Source organism: Lepidochelys olivacea (assembly GCF_965140295.1).
Source record: "Lepidochelys olivacea isolate rLepOli2 genome assembly, chromosome: 6".
Taxonomy (NCBI): domain Eukaryota; kingdom Metazoa; phylum Chordata; order Testudines; family Cheloniidae; genus Lepidochelys; species Lepidochelys olivacea.
The window spans coordinates 38463541-38482294 of NC_140416.1; the positions used below are offsets into that span (position 1 = coordinate 38463541).

The 18754-nt window shown below is 39.0% G+C and overlaps 1 protein-coding gene and 1 long non-coding RNA gene across 2 annotated transcripts in view; one reads left to right on the plus strand and one right to left on the minus strand.

The window, feature by feature from the left end:
* The window catches only part of DCDC1 (doublecortin domain containing 1), a 418510-nt gene that overhangs the window by 338821 nt on the left and 60935 nt on the right, over positions 1–18754 (plus strand). The window contains exons 21-24 of the mRNA XM_084631193.1: positions 5821–5944; positions 8937–9118; positions 15335–15445; positions 17304–17403. Of these exons, the coding sequence (XP_084487319.1) occupies positions 5821–5944; positions 8937–9118; positions 15335–15445; positions 17304–17403 (517 nt within the window). The remainder of the gene's footprint in view (positions 1–5820; positions 5945–8936; positions 9119–15334; positions 15446–17303; positions 17404–18754) is intronic.
* Positions 1–18754, minus strand: part of LOC311522168 — a 29976-nt gene that overhangs the window by 1828 nt on the left and 9394 nt on the right. Inside the window, exon 2 of the long non-coding RNA XR_014712064.1 lies at positions 7785–7953. This is a non-coding gene — a long non-coding RNA (uncharacterized lncRNA). The remainder of the gene's footprint in view (positions 1–7784; positions 7954–18754) is intronic.

The following is an 18754-nucleotide window of genomic DNA, read 5'->3' on the forward strand; positions in this document are numbered from 1 at the left end:
CCAGACCCCCCAACTAAGTCCCCCACATCCAGACCCCCCTCACAAGCCCCATCTCTCCACACCCAAAGCCCCCCAGCTGAGCTCCAACCACCTTCGCCTGGATCTCCTGCAGAGTCCCATTGCCCCCGCACCCAGAACCCCTCCATGAGCCCCTGGGCATCCAGATCTCCCACTAAGCTGTCCATAGCCAGATTGCCCCACACAGAAACCTCTTACCCCACACCTCGATCCCCCCACACTAAGCCTGTCCGCACTTGGATTCTGCTGGGCTGAACCTGTCCACCACACCTGGTGCACCTTGTGCAGAGGGGCAGGGGTCCGGGGTGTTTCTGGTGAAGGTGCAGCCCTTGTTCTTTGTCAGGATCAGGTGCAGCCTCACTGCTGAGTCCCCGTACCGGGGGAGGTGGAGGCTTCAGGGTGACCTCCCACCTCAATGCAGCCAGTGGCCTGTGCTCCCCACTGCCATGCAGGAGCTACATTTATTTATTGACAACATGTACAGAATTTTGCAGAATTTCAAAATATTGTGCACATAATTTTTGGGGTTTTTTTGGCGCAGAATTCTCCCAGGAGTAACATAATTCTGGGCCACATTTTGCCAACCTTACTTACACTGAGTACTACCTTACCCCATAAATATCCCCATCAATTTAACTGGGACTGCTTGCAGAGTGAGATACTGTTTACTGTAAACAAGTGTAGCAGAATCTGGCCCTGTACTCTGTGTTCAGTGGGCCAAGATAAGAAGAAAATTTTTTCTTGTAAATGTCCCTATTTTTAAAAGGCATACTTTGAGCATTTTTAGAACACAATTTTTAATGTTTTATGAAGTGGCCCCAAGCTTTTTTCCCCAGGAATCCCTTTGGCATCTAAGTGTCCCAGACCCCTTTCATTTCTTTCATTTATGATATTATCGGAACAGCCCACCCCCATCCTCCGAGCATAGGAATGCCTATGCCAGCATGAGCTCTCATGCATGGTGCGTGTGAGGTAACTCTGTGTGGAGGACTCCATTTGGAAAACAAAATGGCATCCTCCATCTGGCAAAAGTGCCGGAACCCTATCTGGCACATTCTGGCCCTAGCTCAAGGGATAGACCCGTGCATAAACCACAGCGGACCACCAACAGTCTGGAGACCCCACTTTGGGAACCACTGGGTTATTATATGTCATAATACCAAACATATATACTATTTTAAAAGTGTTATCACTGTAATACACATGCCTTAGTGTACTGCCTAACTGACACAATTACAGGACTAGCTGCACCTCTTTCCCCTTCTTGTTCCTGTAAATTTTTCCTTACAAACTGCTATTAAACTCTAGGAAGGATTTCTGGAAAAATGCACCATAAAACCAATTATATAGCTGACATACATCAATGATATTTCATTCTCTGGACAAATGACCTAAACTGCCACAACTTCAACAATCACCACCCATCTATCAAACTCTCTCTAGAACACTCCCATATCAGCATCAACTTCCTTGACACCACAATCAGCTTCAACTATGGAACAGACAACTATATACAAGAACTCCACGGATTGCCAGACTTACCTTCACAGATCCAGTAACCACCCCACACACCAAGAAATCTGTTGTCTACAGACAGGCACTCAGATACCACAAAATATGTTCTCAGGAGATAGTCCAAAATACATACTTAAACACACTTAAAACCACCTTCACCAAACAAGGACACTCCACCAGAGAAGTAGATCACATCATGGAATGGGCCATCCAAATATCCCAAGAGAACCTGCTTCGGTACAGAAAAAAGCCCCCACTGACTGTACCACCCTAGTTGTCACCTACCACCCCACATTGAAACCTGTACAGGATATCATCAAACAATTACAACCCATATTTGATGGGGACCACATCATGAAAAAAATCTTTCCCAAAACCCCTCTTTTGGTTTTCAAACAGCCTCCCAACCTTCCTGAGTCAGAAGCAAGCTCCCCACACACCAACTCAATGTGGCACTAGACTGTGCCAGAACAACAGGTGCACAACCTGCAGACATATCTCCGCTGCTACAACAATCAGTATGCCCTGCAACACATCTTTCAAGATCCAGGGGTCTTACACATGCATATCATAACATGTGGTATACTTTATCTAATGCACTAAATGCCCCAACAACAACTATGTGGATAAAATTGCTGTGCTCAAAGAGACAATCACTATGCTCACACAAAAAAGTGATAAAAGACAAAAACACCATGTCACCTGTGGGCAAACACTTTTAACAAAATGATCACTCAATATTGACCTCTCAGTCCTCATCCTCAAAGGAACCTTTCACAACACCTTCAAAAGATGAGTTTAGGAACTTAAATTCATAACTTTGCTAGACACTAAAGATCATGGACTCAATAGAGGTATTGGTTTTATGTCTCTTTACAACAATCTGTAACCTACTACCCCTCCTTTTTTCTGTGCCTACAGAGGTGTTAATGGGCTACTTACAAGGTGGTACCTCTTAAGCTTAACAATCTCTTTCCAGTGTGACACTCTGGTTTTCTTTCGTAGACCTGAAGAAGAACTCTGTGTAGTTCAAAAACTTGTCTCTGTCACTAACAGAAGATGGTCCAATTAAAGATATTACCTCACCAACCTTGTTTCTCTCCTAAACCAATATCTTAATACAGTAGACATCCTAATAACCAGGTTAACATACAATATTCACAGATTATTACAGAGCAGCTCCACATCCATCACACTAACATCTACAGTATGTTATTTAGTAAGTTGTGTACATTTTGTATTCAAAGTCTCTATATATGCACAATACAAGCTTAAATACATATGCTGTATGCTAAAATTTGGTGGGCTTGCTTCTCAGTTGCCCTGCACCTTCTGTAGTCATTAACATCAGTGTGAAGTGGGTATGAAACTTCACTATTATGAGTTAGTATCATTTTACAGCCACTTCACACTGATGTTAATGATTATAAAAGGTGCAAGGCAATGGAAGATCTGGCCCTGTATATATTATACCAAATGATTTTTTTCATATGCTATATATACTGTGACGGGGCAAGGCCAGATGGCTATAGAAAAGTAGTGGGAGATAGACATATTAGCTCCAGGCTAAACAAATCCCTGGTACCCGGTTAAGTGAAATGGAAGCTGCGCCAGGTCAGTTAAGACACCTGGGGCCAATTAAGAACTTTCCAGAAGGCAGGGAGAAGGCTAGGTTGATTGGGACACCTGAAGCCAATCAGGGGCTGACTGAAACTAGTTAAAAGCCTCCCAGTCAGTCAGGTGGGTGTGCATGTCAGGAGCTGTGGAAGGAAGTTGTGCTGTTGGAGAGGCTGAGTAGTACACCCCATATCAGGCACAAGGAAGGAGGCCCTGAGGTAAGGGTGAAGTGGAGCTTGAGGAAGTGAGGGCTGCTGTGGGGGAAGTAGCCCAGGGAATTGTACATGTCATGTTTCTAAAAGGTCAGCTACCATAGCTGATACTATTAGGGTCCCTGGGCTGGAGCCTGGAGTAGAGGGTGGGCCCGGGCTCCCCCCTCCCCCACACCTTTGCCCCCTGATTAATCACTGAGACTGGGAGACAACAGAGACTGTGCAAGGAAGGATAACTTCTCCTCACCTCCCTTGCTGGCTTATGATGAAAATGGCTCAATAGACTGTGACCCTTATCTCTAGAGAAAGAAGGGTTACGTGGAGGGTCACAGTGAACCTCTGAGGCTAGCAAAATCTGCCAGGAAACACGGGACCCACAGAGGCAAGGACAGAGCTTTGTCACAATACTCTGTGCACAATATACCCTTCTCCATGGCAGTGACATATATACCTTGAGTGGGAAATCGATTCCAGAGAGTATGCATGGTACTGAACTAAGATCGCTTCTCTATTCATTCTTAATTTTTCATAGAAATACACAAGTAACTTCTTAAAGGTTCAGCTTTTGTGTACTTATTAACTGGGGCCCTATACATTTTTGCAGCATCCACTTCTCCTACAGTGGTTTGCAAACATAATGGAACAAGTTCACTCTCTATTCTTGCTTGGTTCTTACAAAGCCAAAACCAAACCCATTTCCTGAGTGCATTTTCTGTTATTTCCAGTTGTTCTGACTTACAAGTGATAGCCAAATATGGAAAAAACTGCATTCAGGAATAAAGACATTTCTCCGTTTTGGAAAACCAAAATGGGAATAAACAGAGCATGTCTGCAAATATTCAGTATTTTTTGGACTGAAACTGCACAAGGGCTTCAGTTGTTTCTATGCAGAGTATGGTGTCTTCTAGCTCTTCTGTAGCCATAGAACGTTTGGTCTGCATTGACACATTTCCATCTTTGTCATAGAGCTTTGAGAAGATGTCAAATATGATAGTTATGTAAGTTTGTGTAACAAGTATACATGATCCTCTTATGATGTTCTTTGAAATTTACTAGCTCAAATTGCTTTTATTATTTTTCTGTCATTTCATTTGCAAGTAATCCATGGGTACATTTTAATCTCAGTGGCCTCGGTTTTAACCAGCAGTCCCAGTTAAACCCACAGGAGGGCCTGCTTCCCATTCTGTTCATTCTACTAATTCTTTCTAACAGCTCCTTTTGAAATGTAGAGTCTGTATGCTGGAGACCACAGATAAATGATATTCTTTTTGGAAGATGTTCTGAAATATACAACAGGGGATTTTAGGAAATCTGCATTACATTACAGAGAAGAAGAGGAAGACAATGAGGACTCACAACCTGTAAGGACTTGCAGAAATTCATGGAAAGCAAGTACCTCCCCATACAAAATACAAATTACTAAGAATATATATACTTAGTTTCTATGCTAGGGATTCTATTCAGGATGAATAATCAAGATTATAAATCAAAATCTTCTGTCATTTTAATAAACCTGGAATCTGTAGAGCAAGTAAGCCAAAGAAAGTTTTATGTTAAGATGTCCCATATCTTTAGTTGAACAATATATTGGCTATTATGGCTGAAAATCAGGAGAGCATCTCTATTCAGAAGAGATGTTTCAGAGTAGCAGCCATGTTCGTCTGTATCCGCAAAAAGAAAAGGAGTACTTGTGGCACCTTAGAGACTAACAAATTTATTTAAGCATAAGCTTTCGTGAGCTACAGCTCGCTTCATCGGATGAAGAGATATTTAAGCATGTTCTTAAATTTAAGTATATGCATAAGTCAAATTGATGGGACTTAAACACATTTGTCCTTAAGCATGTGCTTAAGCCCCTTCTATATTGGGGCCTGTATTTATAAAGGATTACTCCTTGATTTTTTCTCTTTTTAAATGAGCACTGAAATTGCATTACTTTCTGATGCTTGTAGATAGTTGTTAATGACACTTTAACCTTGCAACTCATAGCTACTTATCATTTACTTCAGTGTGGTATGTAACTAGGCACAATATGAAAATTACTTTAACGACTAACATGGTGTGCATTCCATCACTCTCAACATCATGTATGGTCAAGGAACCATTCAAAGAGAAGGATCAAAACTCACGTCAGAATTCCAGGCATTGATCCTGCAACTGAGTGCAACTGCACACAGTCAATTGCAGGATCAGGGCCCAGTTTCAAAGCTCAAAAACTCTCTGACTTGGGTCGAATCTGAACGTTCCAAGATTTGGGGAAGCTAAGGTTGAGAGGTGGATTTCAAACCTCCAGCTTCAGGAGTTTTTGATCCAGGGTGTTAGCTCACCCATCTCAAACCATATCCGGGATTTTGGTCTGCACTATCTCTGGAGAGAAAGTTGTAGCTTAACTGCTCAAGAATTATTCACATTTGGAAGTGTAATTATAAAAAAAGAGATTCAACTTCATTTTTTTCAGATGGGCTATAAAGCATGAAGGGACAACTAAACCAGACCAGTGGAAACATTCCAAAGTGGAGAATCCTCTGTGGAATAAGCTGACATACATGTGGCCTCTCCTTCCAAATGGAGAACTTAATGAGGTAATTTCATGCATTCAAGAAGTAACAACACATGCAGTAGTTTGTTTTGTTTGCTAAACATCTGCTGAAGCCGAACAGATGTGATATACTGTCCACACCATGCCATGCCAATTTCACCTTTTGGAAAGAATAAATGAAAATAGATGCTGGTGTTAATGCAAAAATGTCTGTTTTTAATGAATTATTGCAAACTGAATGGAACTTTAAGATTTGTTCTACCAGTCCTTAATTCTGAAACACCAATACTTTGTCATGGATACTGTGTGCTATTTAACGTGCAATTCAATGTTTAACTTTTCATAGAAAAGATAACATTTACTTTTGGCTTTTATATTTTCATGGTTGATTGTAGCAATACTCACCTTTTAGTCAAACATTAGCTGGCAGTAAAAGGGATATTGTCTGCACAAGGCTGAATTTTTCTCCTAGAGATTATTCCATAGGTCATGCTTCAAATCTGCAGTATGTACTTTCATTTTTTATTAACTTTAGCCGGTTTTATCGGTATTCAGTTATTTTAAATGATAGCAGCATTTTTTGTTTGTTTGTTTGTTTTGAAAAACAAACAAAGGCCCAGTTCTGCTACCTGTAACACGTAAATCAGTGTGTCTAGTTATGGAGTAAGGTACTACTTAGAGAGAGTTAGTATGGCAGAACTGGATCCTAAATGAAACGATATTCAGCCATACTGAACCTAGACATAGAAGATTGTTTTTTATAAATGAAAACTAAACTTCATCTGGAATTAAACTGGAAGTTGTCTGTTCCTCTAAGTGAACATTATTTGTCAGGCTGCACAGTGCTGTTAGCCACCAGTGAGTCTCATGAATTTGGTACAAATGTACTAATATTGACAAAGCAAAAGTTGAAAATTCCATCCCCTCTATTACAAATATATGAAAATGAGGATTTAAATCCTTGACTAGCAAAGGGAACTTTGAAGATTGGGGAAGGAATTTATACAATAAATTATTCAAACTTTATTAGATTTCAAACAGATTTTTTAAAAATTCTTAATCTGCAATATTCACAATATTTACCAATCAATCAAAAAATTGAAGATGAGGCATCTGTTCTTAATGAAAGGCAGTATTTCTACTATATTAAAACAGTTCAACATATATATAGTGGAACTGGCGGACTATAGTACCAATTCCTATTTCAGTAACACCCAGCAGGTTATGGCAAAGGAAGGAATATTTCTTTTCCTTAAAAAAATAAATTAGGTAGGAAATGAAATGCCTAAAAATAGAGAATGCAGCATTAAATTGTGAGATCAAGCACTAAAAACTTGGTATTCCAGAAGCTAAGTTTGCTCTAGCAACATTAACTTGATGCACTGTACTTATGTTCCTGAAACGATTGACTCTTTGTTGCTCTCTCATTGTATCATCTCTGAAGTCCTCATTGGGTGGCCCTAATCTCAAATTAATCGAGATAACACTGGCCCTTTGTCAACTCTTGACCAGTGTGGGACTTTCTGAACCTCCTCCTTCCTCCGGTAATTAATTCAACAGCATGTTCTCTGGGTCCTGCTGCTGCCTGCCACTGTTGCCCTCTATTATAATCCTGGGGTATCTCAGATGGGACCCACTAGTTACCCTGAATCTCCTGGGACCCCCAGCCCTGCATAGGGGAGGGCCATGGCCACGTGTAACCATGGCAGGCTCCTCTGCCAACTCTTTGCAACTGCTAATCAAGCATGAGAGGGGGGTCAGATTGGAGGGGCAGGGTTTATATAACCTCCCCACCCCAGCTGAACAAGGATCAATGACTTATTGAACCCCACCAACTCAGCTGATATTGCCAGTCCAGAAAAAGCGTCCTGCCTCCTCCCTACCTTGAGGTGCACGCTGCACTCAAATTATAGCCTGTGGCCATTGGAGATCTGCAAACATCAGGCAGGTCACATGGTGCTGGTTCCTCTTCCTTGTTTTTACAGTTCTGCTTCCTCAGGTGTCTAGGCTCTTCATTGGGGAGAAAAAAAGTCTGGATGCCCCTAGAGGTAACTGGAAACAAAGAACAGAGACAACTTAGCCACCTGCCCTGTGGCCACTACCACATAGAATAAGAGCAGCATCTCTCAAGAATTGCACTCCTGAGCACCAACAATCAGTCAGGAGCTGCCCATCAGAGAGAAATCAGGTGTCCATAACAGAAATTCAAAGTAATATCCAGGGGAAGAGGGAACTAGGTAGTTGGGCAGCATATCCAGAAGATCAAAGGGGAAAAGTAGGAACAAAATAATGTGGGAGAGGAAATGAAGATCAAAAGGAGACAGTGTGATTAATAAAGGGAAAAAACACTTATTCCTAGACATTTTCCTAATAATACTTTCCCATTTAAGTGGTTGTTGTTGTTGTTACAAGGATATTGTGCAATCACATGGAGATTTTCCATGAGACAGTATAGGCCCTGATCCTGAAAAGACTTACATGTGTGCTTAATTTAACTATTACAACCTAAGGGGACTACTCACAGTAAGAAAGTTAAGCATGTTCATAAGTGTTTACAAGATCAGGACCATAGTTATTAAGATGTGTTCTATACGGTGGAAAAATAATAAAAACTCCTACTTTAACACAATTCCTCCTTCCCAAACTACAGAGTAGCTTTGGTCATTCATGTCTGAGGTTTATTATATACTGATAAAGGGCATCTGATTCAGACTATTGACAGACTCTAGCATTCTTTCTCCCTTTCTTTGTTCCACTGAGAACTCTGAGGATTTTGTCCTATTTTTTCCCTTCCAAGATTGAGAAGCCAGAACTCGATAGTTGCATAAGTGCTTTTGAAAATATTTCATTTTGTCTGTCTTTCCATCTTTCTAGGTTCTTATACCTCAGCCATCACTGTGGTACCTTAACTTTACTAAGGTTAACTTTAAAAACATTGAAATGGTTTGGGTAACAAAATAAAAACCAAAATAACAAAATTATTTTCTGGACTACATGTATTAAACTTAATGAATATTTTGTTATTTTATTTAAAGGATTTTGACTGGCCAATTGAGGGATTGCTGATTCCAAACAGTCCTTCACTTAAGAAACCATCTGGCAAGAAGTCAGATTGGTATATACCTGTGAGATTGAGGGCTTTGCACAATGGAGACAGGGACAAAAGCAAGGCTATCACCATCATTGGACCTGAGGTTACAAATGTGCTCAACAGACAGTAAGGAAATAGCAATTTATTTTAATAATGTCATAAACTACATAATTTCTTAAGACATATGGTTCACTTTAACTTGCATATATCTCCAATTAGAATAATTTTACAATGTGTTACTAATAAATCAAGAATTTATGCAAAATTTACAATATTGTCTCCCAAAACAACTACTTTTCTTACTTTGAAATAGTAAAGAAAAAATGTACACACAATGTATTAATTAATTCAAACTAATTTATGCTGAGAATACTTCTTTGGTCATTAACCTATGATATGTGACCTTAAATTGTCAAAGGCCTGCTTGCTCAAAGTCTGTTGTTGACAGTACATTATGCTGCTGTGCAGGGAGACCCAAGTTTATTAGCAACTTCTTTTCCTTGAAGCCAGAATGCATGACTGAGTTTATACATTATACATTATCTGGGACAGTGCAAGCCACACTGGTGTTTTAGAACTTCCTGCTTTATGACTGACTAGGTAGCACTGTTTAAAATCGTGGAGATCAGACTCCTCTATTTGGCCAGGGGATGGGTAGGTTTTGGAAAGCGACACAGCAAGGTTCTCCACCTCAACACACTAATAGATGAGCGCCTCTGCCTGTGTCAGTTGGCATAGGTTCATTGGTGTCAGAAGAATTACAGAGTAATTACACTGAGTGACACCAGCTGAAAATCTGGCTCAATGTGTTTTTACCCTGACCCAGTAAAACCAGCTCTAGGAATTGTAGAGGCTAGCTCTGGAATGTAACCTATGAAATCTTTGACCTCTCTACCTCAACAGCTACCAGGGCCCATTGTGAAAGTATTTTTAGTATGTTGACATCGATTAGCTTGGAAATGAATTGAAACCTTCAATGCATTTCATGTAGAATAGGCTCCTGACCAACTAGATTTGAAGCAGTAATCTAAAAATTAAAGGGAAAGGCAAACACAGCCTATCTTCTGGAAAAACAGACAAACCACCTTTGTCTTGCCATCTTGATCAAAGTTAAGACCAAGATCACATGATAATGGTTCTATCCAAGTAGTGAGAAAAGTGGAGAATGAATGATTAGAGGTCCATACTGAAGGGTTTTCTCTGGATCATCATTTGAGATGAACCCAGAATGGCAGAGGAAATTTGCAAGTGTGGGGGAGTATTGATAAAAATGCTTGTGAGGGGGAGGAAGTTATTTATCATGCAATAATTACCTTTGTTGACCTTTACTTTGTCATGAAACAATTAATTCTCTGACATAGCAAGTGATTTCATGATGACCACATCTTTGTTGGATGTAGCTGTATAAGTCTCGTGTCATGGAAATATGCAGCCAGCTATTCAAATGATTGGTTAGCACTGAAATAGTTATTTAAAAATGCTTTTTAGGAAAATACTGAAAAAATATCTTTGCTTTCTAATATGTATATGAATAAAATGTCTTGAAACAATACAAATTACATTTGGTAAAAAGAACACCATTTTTATTTTCATTTTGTATGACAAAAGGATAGTAATTCATAACTCATTGAAAAGCTTTGATATAAAGAATAAGTTAAATACATTGTTTCTCATATTGTTAGCAGAGATGTTACCTTTTGACCTTTCTTTTGAGGTTTTTAGAACATTTGATGCTTCTGATAATAGTTTAATATTTTCACATTAATTAAATATAGTTCATACATCACTGAACAATGAGTAATATTCAGATAGACTGTCCACTGAGTTGCCTGCAAAAATGATAAAGTAAAAAATTAATTTTCAAAGTAAAGTCAAGCCTGAAATTGAAATCTTTGAGGCATACATTTCATAATTAGTTCATTCTCCTATATCTAAAATGTGAGTATAGTGATCTTAAAATTCAGATCTTTTTTACATAGAAAGTTAATGAATAGTCCTAAATTTCTGACTTCTTTTATTTTATTTTTTACCCTTTCTGAAATCCTCTCTGAAGCTCTACCTGAGTGCTTACTTTTTAGGAAGTTATTGAATTAGGTCATTTGAAATAGAAAGACCTTTTTCTCTTAACTGTTATCACAACCACTGAAGTCAATGGGACTACTCACATATTTAGGGTTAAGTATGTGCAAAAACATTTGCATGGTCGGGGCCCAGGTCTCCTTACAATATATTGTTGTCATTTTATGCTAATGTCTTAGGTGGTCCTTCCCTCATAAGGCAATGATACTAGATAATGTGTCATTCTTATTTTGAACTAGATGCTTTGCCAAACACTAACATTTAATGTGTTTTGAAATTATGGCAACATTTTGCCCAATGTAAAGTATTAAAACTTTGCTTTAAAATATTTTGAACATCTCATTTAACTTGTAGAATGCTGAAAAAAAATTATGCATCCTCAGAGTTCTACACTAAGGGAATAGAACTGAGAAGACAGGCTCCAGTCTTTGCCTCATCTCCCTTTATTAGCTCCGTGACAAGCACCACAAGACCTTACTTTCCCCAAATAGGCAGAGAGCTTCATGCTTCCCATCCATTTCTATCTGCCATCTCACTTTACTGGCTTCTTCTCCACTTCAGGCCTGACCTCATGACATGGCCCACCTGCCACCCCCCACCCCGACCCCCACCTTGAGAGAAGGAGGTACTTTCCAGCAAGGGGAAACTGATCAAAATTAACTCTTTCTAAGATTCCTGATTTGTCCTGCCTATCAGCAGCCAGAAACTTCTCTCCTCCTCAGCCAAGTGCTTCGTAGTCAATCCACAAACTACATTAGGAAACTGGAAATCTAAACATCTAGAAATTAATTATTGTCCTCAAGCTTTGCCACTAGATTCATTAACTTATGCTCACATCAATAGATAACTCAGGGTATTTCATACTGTTAGGTGATCTGACATATATAAATGCTATAAATACTGCATGTAAACAATGGATGGAAGCAAAGAATGAATCTTTCAGAGCAGGAACCTGCCTTCTTATATTTTGGCAAAGCCACTGTACAACTATGGCAATGTATAAATAATAATATTGCTCAGTATTTCAGCCTCAACTGAATTTCATTGATTGTGTGTATTTATTCTGAATCAGACACACTATTAGTTATCCATGGATCTGTGGCTGAATAAATCTAAATCTCTCTTTTTTAAGAGTGATCTGTAATATGAGTTGCCCTCCTGCTGAGAAGCCTCCATTTGTCGGAAAATGACCCAAATTACTTTTATTGATTGGCTGATTCCTTATGTGATATGGCCAAGTTTATAATATTCATGCACACACCCCTATACAGTGGACTCCATTATTTATTTAACTATTTTGATTGATAGCAAAATAAAAAGCATATCCTGCATAATAAACCTTATCATTTACTGATAGTTAACACACTAGAATGTCTGAGATACTGCAGAAATTGCCTATGATTACAATCGGCAATAATAAGGTAGTGTATAGAATTATGGTAATTTGGTAAATGTTGATATTTTAATGGTGACAGTTTTACCTAACACATGTTGCAGGGGCTAGCAGAAATGCTCACACATATTCTTCCTGCAGTCTGTCTTTTATTGGCAAACATAGATGTTAAATTTAAATGTGTTGGGACCAATTTAAGTTCAGGTGCAAGCAAGTAAGCATGACTCCATTGAAGTGAATTAAGTTGTGCCTATTTTTACTGGGCTAAATCTAGTTAATGATTTACCAATTTTCTCACATTAAAATGCTGTCTAAATTTTTTGGTTTTTGTTGTCAACTCCACTTATAAGATTTAGGGCATAAATCCCCATGAAATGAGAACAGATCAATATTAGACATTGGGATTTCACACAAGAAAATACTAAGTTAGCAATTCAGTTTAATTTTGATCTCAGATACACCAGTGTTAATTTGTAGTAACTCTGCTGATGTTTAGATTTACATTGCTGTAATAGAGACTGGATTCGGGATCCCAAAGTTAACTTTTGCTTATAAACCACTGATATTGTACTCTGACAAATTCAAATGCACTCAGATTTTAGTACAGGTGAGTCGCATCATATGCACATTTAACTTATGCAAATTTAACTATACGCGCTCTGCAAAAAAAACAACAACAAGATAACTGTAAATAGTGCGGGCGATTCACCCACCATTCCACTCAATGAGCATATGCCCCGGAGTGAGCATGAGATGGGAGACATGAATCTGCTGTTCCTTCAGTCGGTCTCAGTTCCCGCGTGCCTCTCACAGTGTGAGCATCTCGCCGTGCTGAGTGTGATTCTAGTGTTTAAAGATACTGTACATATTTTTCGTACAACATGGCCCCTAAACGCAAGCCAACTACTTCATCTGGTGCTCAACCGAAGAAACAGTGATCTGTTCCAACACTGGAGGAAAAACTGGCTGTGTTGGACTTATTGAGAGACAGTATGCCAGTCTCCAACGTGGCACGTAAGTATGGCCACAACGAATCTAGCATCCATACCATCAAGATTCGAGAGAGAAATTCATCAAGCCGTGGCATCAAGTGCTCCAATAACTGCTAAGGTGACGAGCCAGGTGCATGATAGGACTTTAGTGAAGACTGAAAAGGCATTAAATTTATGGCTGGAAGACATGAACCATAAATGTGTGCCTATCAATGGCAACACATTGCGAGAAAAGGCTCTTAGCTTCTATGCGCTGTTCAAACCTCCCACCGAAGAGGGACAGCCTTCTGATGAGAAGGAATTCAAAGCCAGCCAAGGTTGGCTTAACAATTTTAGGAACTGCTTCAACCTCAAAAACTTGCAGACTACTGGTGAAGCTGCATCTTCCAATGAAGAGGCAGCAAAAGCCTACCCGAACAATTAAAGAAAATCATAGAAGAAAAGGGCTATCTTCCAGAACAACTTTTTAATGCTGATGAGACTGGGCTCTTCTGAAAAAAAAAATGCCCAACCACACCTACACTTCAAAATCAGAAAGACAAGCCCCTGGCTTCAAAGCAGAACTTAAAGTGTTGCTGATCGTAGACAATGCTCCTGGCCACCCTGCAGGACTCAGTTTGCGCATAACGACATTGAAGTTGTCTTTCTCCCCCCCCAATACCACCTCCATCCTCCAACCTCTCGACCAAGGCATGATTCGCTGTTCCAAGACCATGTACATGAGGCTTACGTTCTCATGGATACGTAGCGCTATGGATGCTGATCCCAATCTTAGCGTGTTAGAAGTCCTTCAACATTGCCGATTGCATCACTTATATTAAACAGGAAATGGATGCAATCAAGCCTGAAACAGTCAATGCATGTTGGCGAAACCTACGGAAAGAATGTGTGAATGATTTTAAGGGTTTCCCATCCATTGACAAAGAAGTGAAACACATTGTTCAGGTGGCCAGGCAAGTGTGTGGTAATGGTTTTGTTGACATCCTTGAGGAAGAAACTGAAGAATTAATTGAGAGCCATAGAGAAACGTTGATTAACGAAGAGTTAGAGGAACTCATAAAATCATCTACAGAAGACGAAGATAATGACGACAAACAGAGCCAGCAAGTTGGAATCTTCATAAATTTGCTGAAGTGTTCCAAGCAGTGAAACACTTGAATGATTTAATTTCTGAATACGATCCCTCCATGGAATGAAGCCTCAATGACATGTAATATTACGGACGATTTGAGACCATATCAAGAAATGTTTGAGCAGCTCAAGAGACAATGACAGTGACAGTTGCCGATCACCATGTTTTTCAAGGAAAAACAACCAGCAGCAGATGAGCTTACGCAATCAACTTCTCAAGCTGAACCAGAGCCAACCACTTTGTCTAAGACTCGCTCTCCGTCACCCAAGCTTTCCGTCTCCTGGATCAATGACCCCTGTAATTACCCCCTATAATTAAAAATAGGGTACTGTAAAATTATATTTTACATATGTACGCTTTATTATATACTGTACAACCATGTACAGTACACTGCACTGTATGGGCGATTTAAGGGATTTTCAAGGATAATTTTGACTATACGCAATTTTCACCTTACACGCTGACTTTAGAACCTAAGATGCAGCTCCACTGTATTCAGTAAAGCTTTGCATTTAATTGGCAACCATGTAGAAAAATCCAGTTTTCACAAATGTGACTAAGTTAATTGTAAAACTTGCCAAATTAGATACATAGGGATGTTTTATTTTTCTATGTAAAGTGTGCTCCTGACCCTGAAAAATGCACAAGTCAATCTTTTCACACTTTTGAGTCTCTAAACCAGACTGCACTTGCATAACTGAGAGTTTGCACACTGTGCCAATTAAAAGTGTATTCATTTGCTTTAGACATACTCATCCAGAAAAGAAACAGAAAACAAAGGAGAACCAGAAAATGTATCCTGATGCAGACCCTGGAATGGAAATATACAAGATAGAATTTCAGCACTTTTTGGACAAGTAAACATTCAAATGCATATATTATTTTCCATTAATATATCGATATCCTGTCATACTGGAATTGTTTTTAGAGAAGTTATACTAGAAATAGATTTGGCCTATTGTAAATATATTTTGTAAATTAAATGAATGCTAGATAATTTGCTATGAAATCTATCATCTGAGGCACAATAACTCCTTGTTATCTGTATTTAAAACTTGCAAATGTGCATTTTTATACTAAAAATGAAGGCAATACCATGTTGACATTTTTGAGCATGATATCCATTTCTATTCAGAAGACTGAACGTGTCCCAGACCTCATTGTTTATATCTATAGTTTATGTCTCATAACCTACTCAGGAAATGAGTAGTGTCACTATTGTAGTTCACTTTAAAATCATCTAATACAATTGCTTATGTGTTTTCATTCATATAATTTTATTTCTAAATAACCTCTATAAAAGGTAATGGGTACAGTTGTTTTCATTAAAGGTGACAACAGGTCATTTAAAAAAAAACATTAGTAGTAAGCACATAAGCCCCAGGTTAGGAAAGCGCTTAAGACCATCCCTGTTCAGGACTGCATTTCAGTATGTGCTTAAGTGCTGTCCTGAATCAGGGCCAGAGGACAAGATTCAAAGGCCATTCAAGACAACAGTAGTATTCCCACTGACTTGAATAGATTTTGAATCATGGCAGTATAAAGGAGAGATGTTAGTTGAAAATATAGAAAATACATTTGATGTTGCTATTTTAAAGGGGAAAATTAAAGCAAGACTCATTGGAGTATATTCTTAACTCATAGTTCAATGCTTTAATACAATACACCTTGTCATAAATATAAAGGGAAGGGTAAACCCCTTTAAAATCCCTCCTGGCCAGAGGAAAAATCCTCTCACCTGTAAAGGGTTAAGAAGCTAAATGTAACCTGACCAAAATGACCAATGAGGAGACAAGATACTTTCAAAAGCTGGGAGGAGGGAGAAGAACAAAGGGTCTGTGTCTGTCTGTGTGATGCTTTTGCCGGGGACAGAACAGGAATGGAGTCTTAGAACTTAGTAAGTAATCTACCTAGGTATGTGCTAGGCTACGATTTCTTTAAATGGCGGAGAAAATAGCTGTGCTGAATAGAATGAATATTCCTGTCTAAGTGTCTTTTTTGTAACTTAAGGTTTTGCCTAGAGGGATTCTCTATGTTTTGAATCTAAATACCCTGTAAGGTATTTACCATCCTGATTTTACAGAGGTGATTCTTTTTTACTTCTATTAAAAGTCTTCTGCTAAGGAAACTGAATGCTTTTTCATTGTTCTAAGATCCAAGGGTTTGGGTCTGTGGTCACCTATGCAAATTGGTGAGGATTTTTACCAAACCTTCCCCAGGAAGTGGGGTGCAAGGGTTGGGAGGATTTTGGGGGGAAAGACGTTTCCAAACTACGTTTTTTCAGGAACCCAGATAAAGTTTGGTGGTGGCAGTGGAAGTCCAAGGGCAAAGGGTAAAATAGTTTGTACCTTGGGGAAGTTTTAACCTAAGCTGGTAAAAGTAAGCTTAGGAGGTTTTCATGCAGGTCCCCACATCTGTACCCTAGAGTTCAGAGTGGGGAAGGAACCTTGACACATCTATTAAAATTAGGAATTTGGTAGCAAGTGTCATCAGGTTGAGTACTTCCCTCATTATCCTGTGGCTAAGTCAGCTAAAAGTACCTAAGTTCTAAAAGTGCTAAGTTTATTGTCAGTGCTTAACAATATGCTTAACATGTTTTTACATTTGCAAATATTCTTTATAATTGAAAAATTTTAAAAAGATGTCTACATAACTTAATTAATGTCCCCATATCCAACATATGCAGAAGGGTATGTCTATTTTCCATTATTAAAGATGTACTGCGATGTTGAATTTACCCACTGCTGCTCGAAGATTATTCACTGAAAAAGGCATGGAACTCTTTCTTTTGAAAGACCTTGGGAGAGATCAGCTGGTAAGAAAGATTTTATAAGATGGCAACTCAAGTAATGATATTAATTCAGAATGCTGTATTCCTGTACAGTGGAGACACTATCTTACATTAGCTCTTTGTTTGTGTGTGCTATGGCATACAGTGGGCCCAGTGTAGCAACATTTGATTCAGTGGCTGACTCTACTCACTTTTTTTCTCCCCTTCCCCACTCATTAAGGCATCATCACCATTTGTGGATTAATAAACAATTAAACAATGATCACAGTTTCTAAACAAATTAAAGTAATGCAGGCAAAAATAGAGAAACCACAACCCCATTTCCCAAAAACATACCTTTATCTAATATCGTATGAGATCATTGCCATTCTGACCAATGCCTGTTTATATTGTCTCTGGACCTGCAAGCCAAAAGAACTGGCTTTTACTTAAGAATGTTACCTGGCTTTTACCTGAGGACTGAGGGCTTTGTTACCTGGCTTTTACCTTGTAGTGTTTCCATTGTCAAAGCACTTTCTAATGGGAAAATCAAAGTAGAATGGCACCTTGCAGGATGACCTCTTTAGATGCATCATTACATTGTCAAGATGGTAGCTTTCTACCCTATTTGATGCTGGCTTCCTATTGAATTCATGTTTTTTAAATTATGTTTAAGATAATGTTACTGATTTTTCATTTTAGTTGTATGTAGTTATCAGAATCTCCTCTATGTTTTAAAGTATTTCTAGACTAGGGACATCCTAGGTATAACTCCCTTTGACTTCAATAGGGCCAGAATTTCATCGTAGGTCTTAAACCTGCAAGGGGATCTGCTCACATGAACCCCTGCACCTGTGCAGACTCCTGTAGCTGCAAGGTCAATATTAACAGATCCTGATGAAAAATTGGGATCTTAGTTTGTTTAATAAAATGCAGCTCCAGTCAATCAAGTACCATGAAAATGGCAGTTTCCTTTAAAACACCCAACAGACCTAAGCAGTGAACGGAGATTCTGAAACAGTGCCAGGGATTTCTAAAAACTGCTGTGAAACTGTGTTTTCTTCGTCAGTGTGTGCGCATGCAGGGAGAGAAACAGTGTGTGTGTGTGAGAGAGAGAGAGAGAGTCAATTAGTGGCAAAGAGTCCTGTGGCACCTTATAGACTAACAGACTTATTGGAGCATAAGCTTTTGTGGGTGAATACCCACTTCTTCTTCAGATGCATGTAGTGGAAATTTCCAGAGGAAAGTATAAATATGCAAGCAAGAATCAGGCTAGGGATAAGGAGGTTAGTTCAGTCAGGGAGGATGAGGTCCTCTTCTAGCAGTTGAGGTATGAATGCCGAGGTAGGAGAAACTGCTTTTGTAGTTGGCTAGCCATTCACAGTCTTTGTTTAAT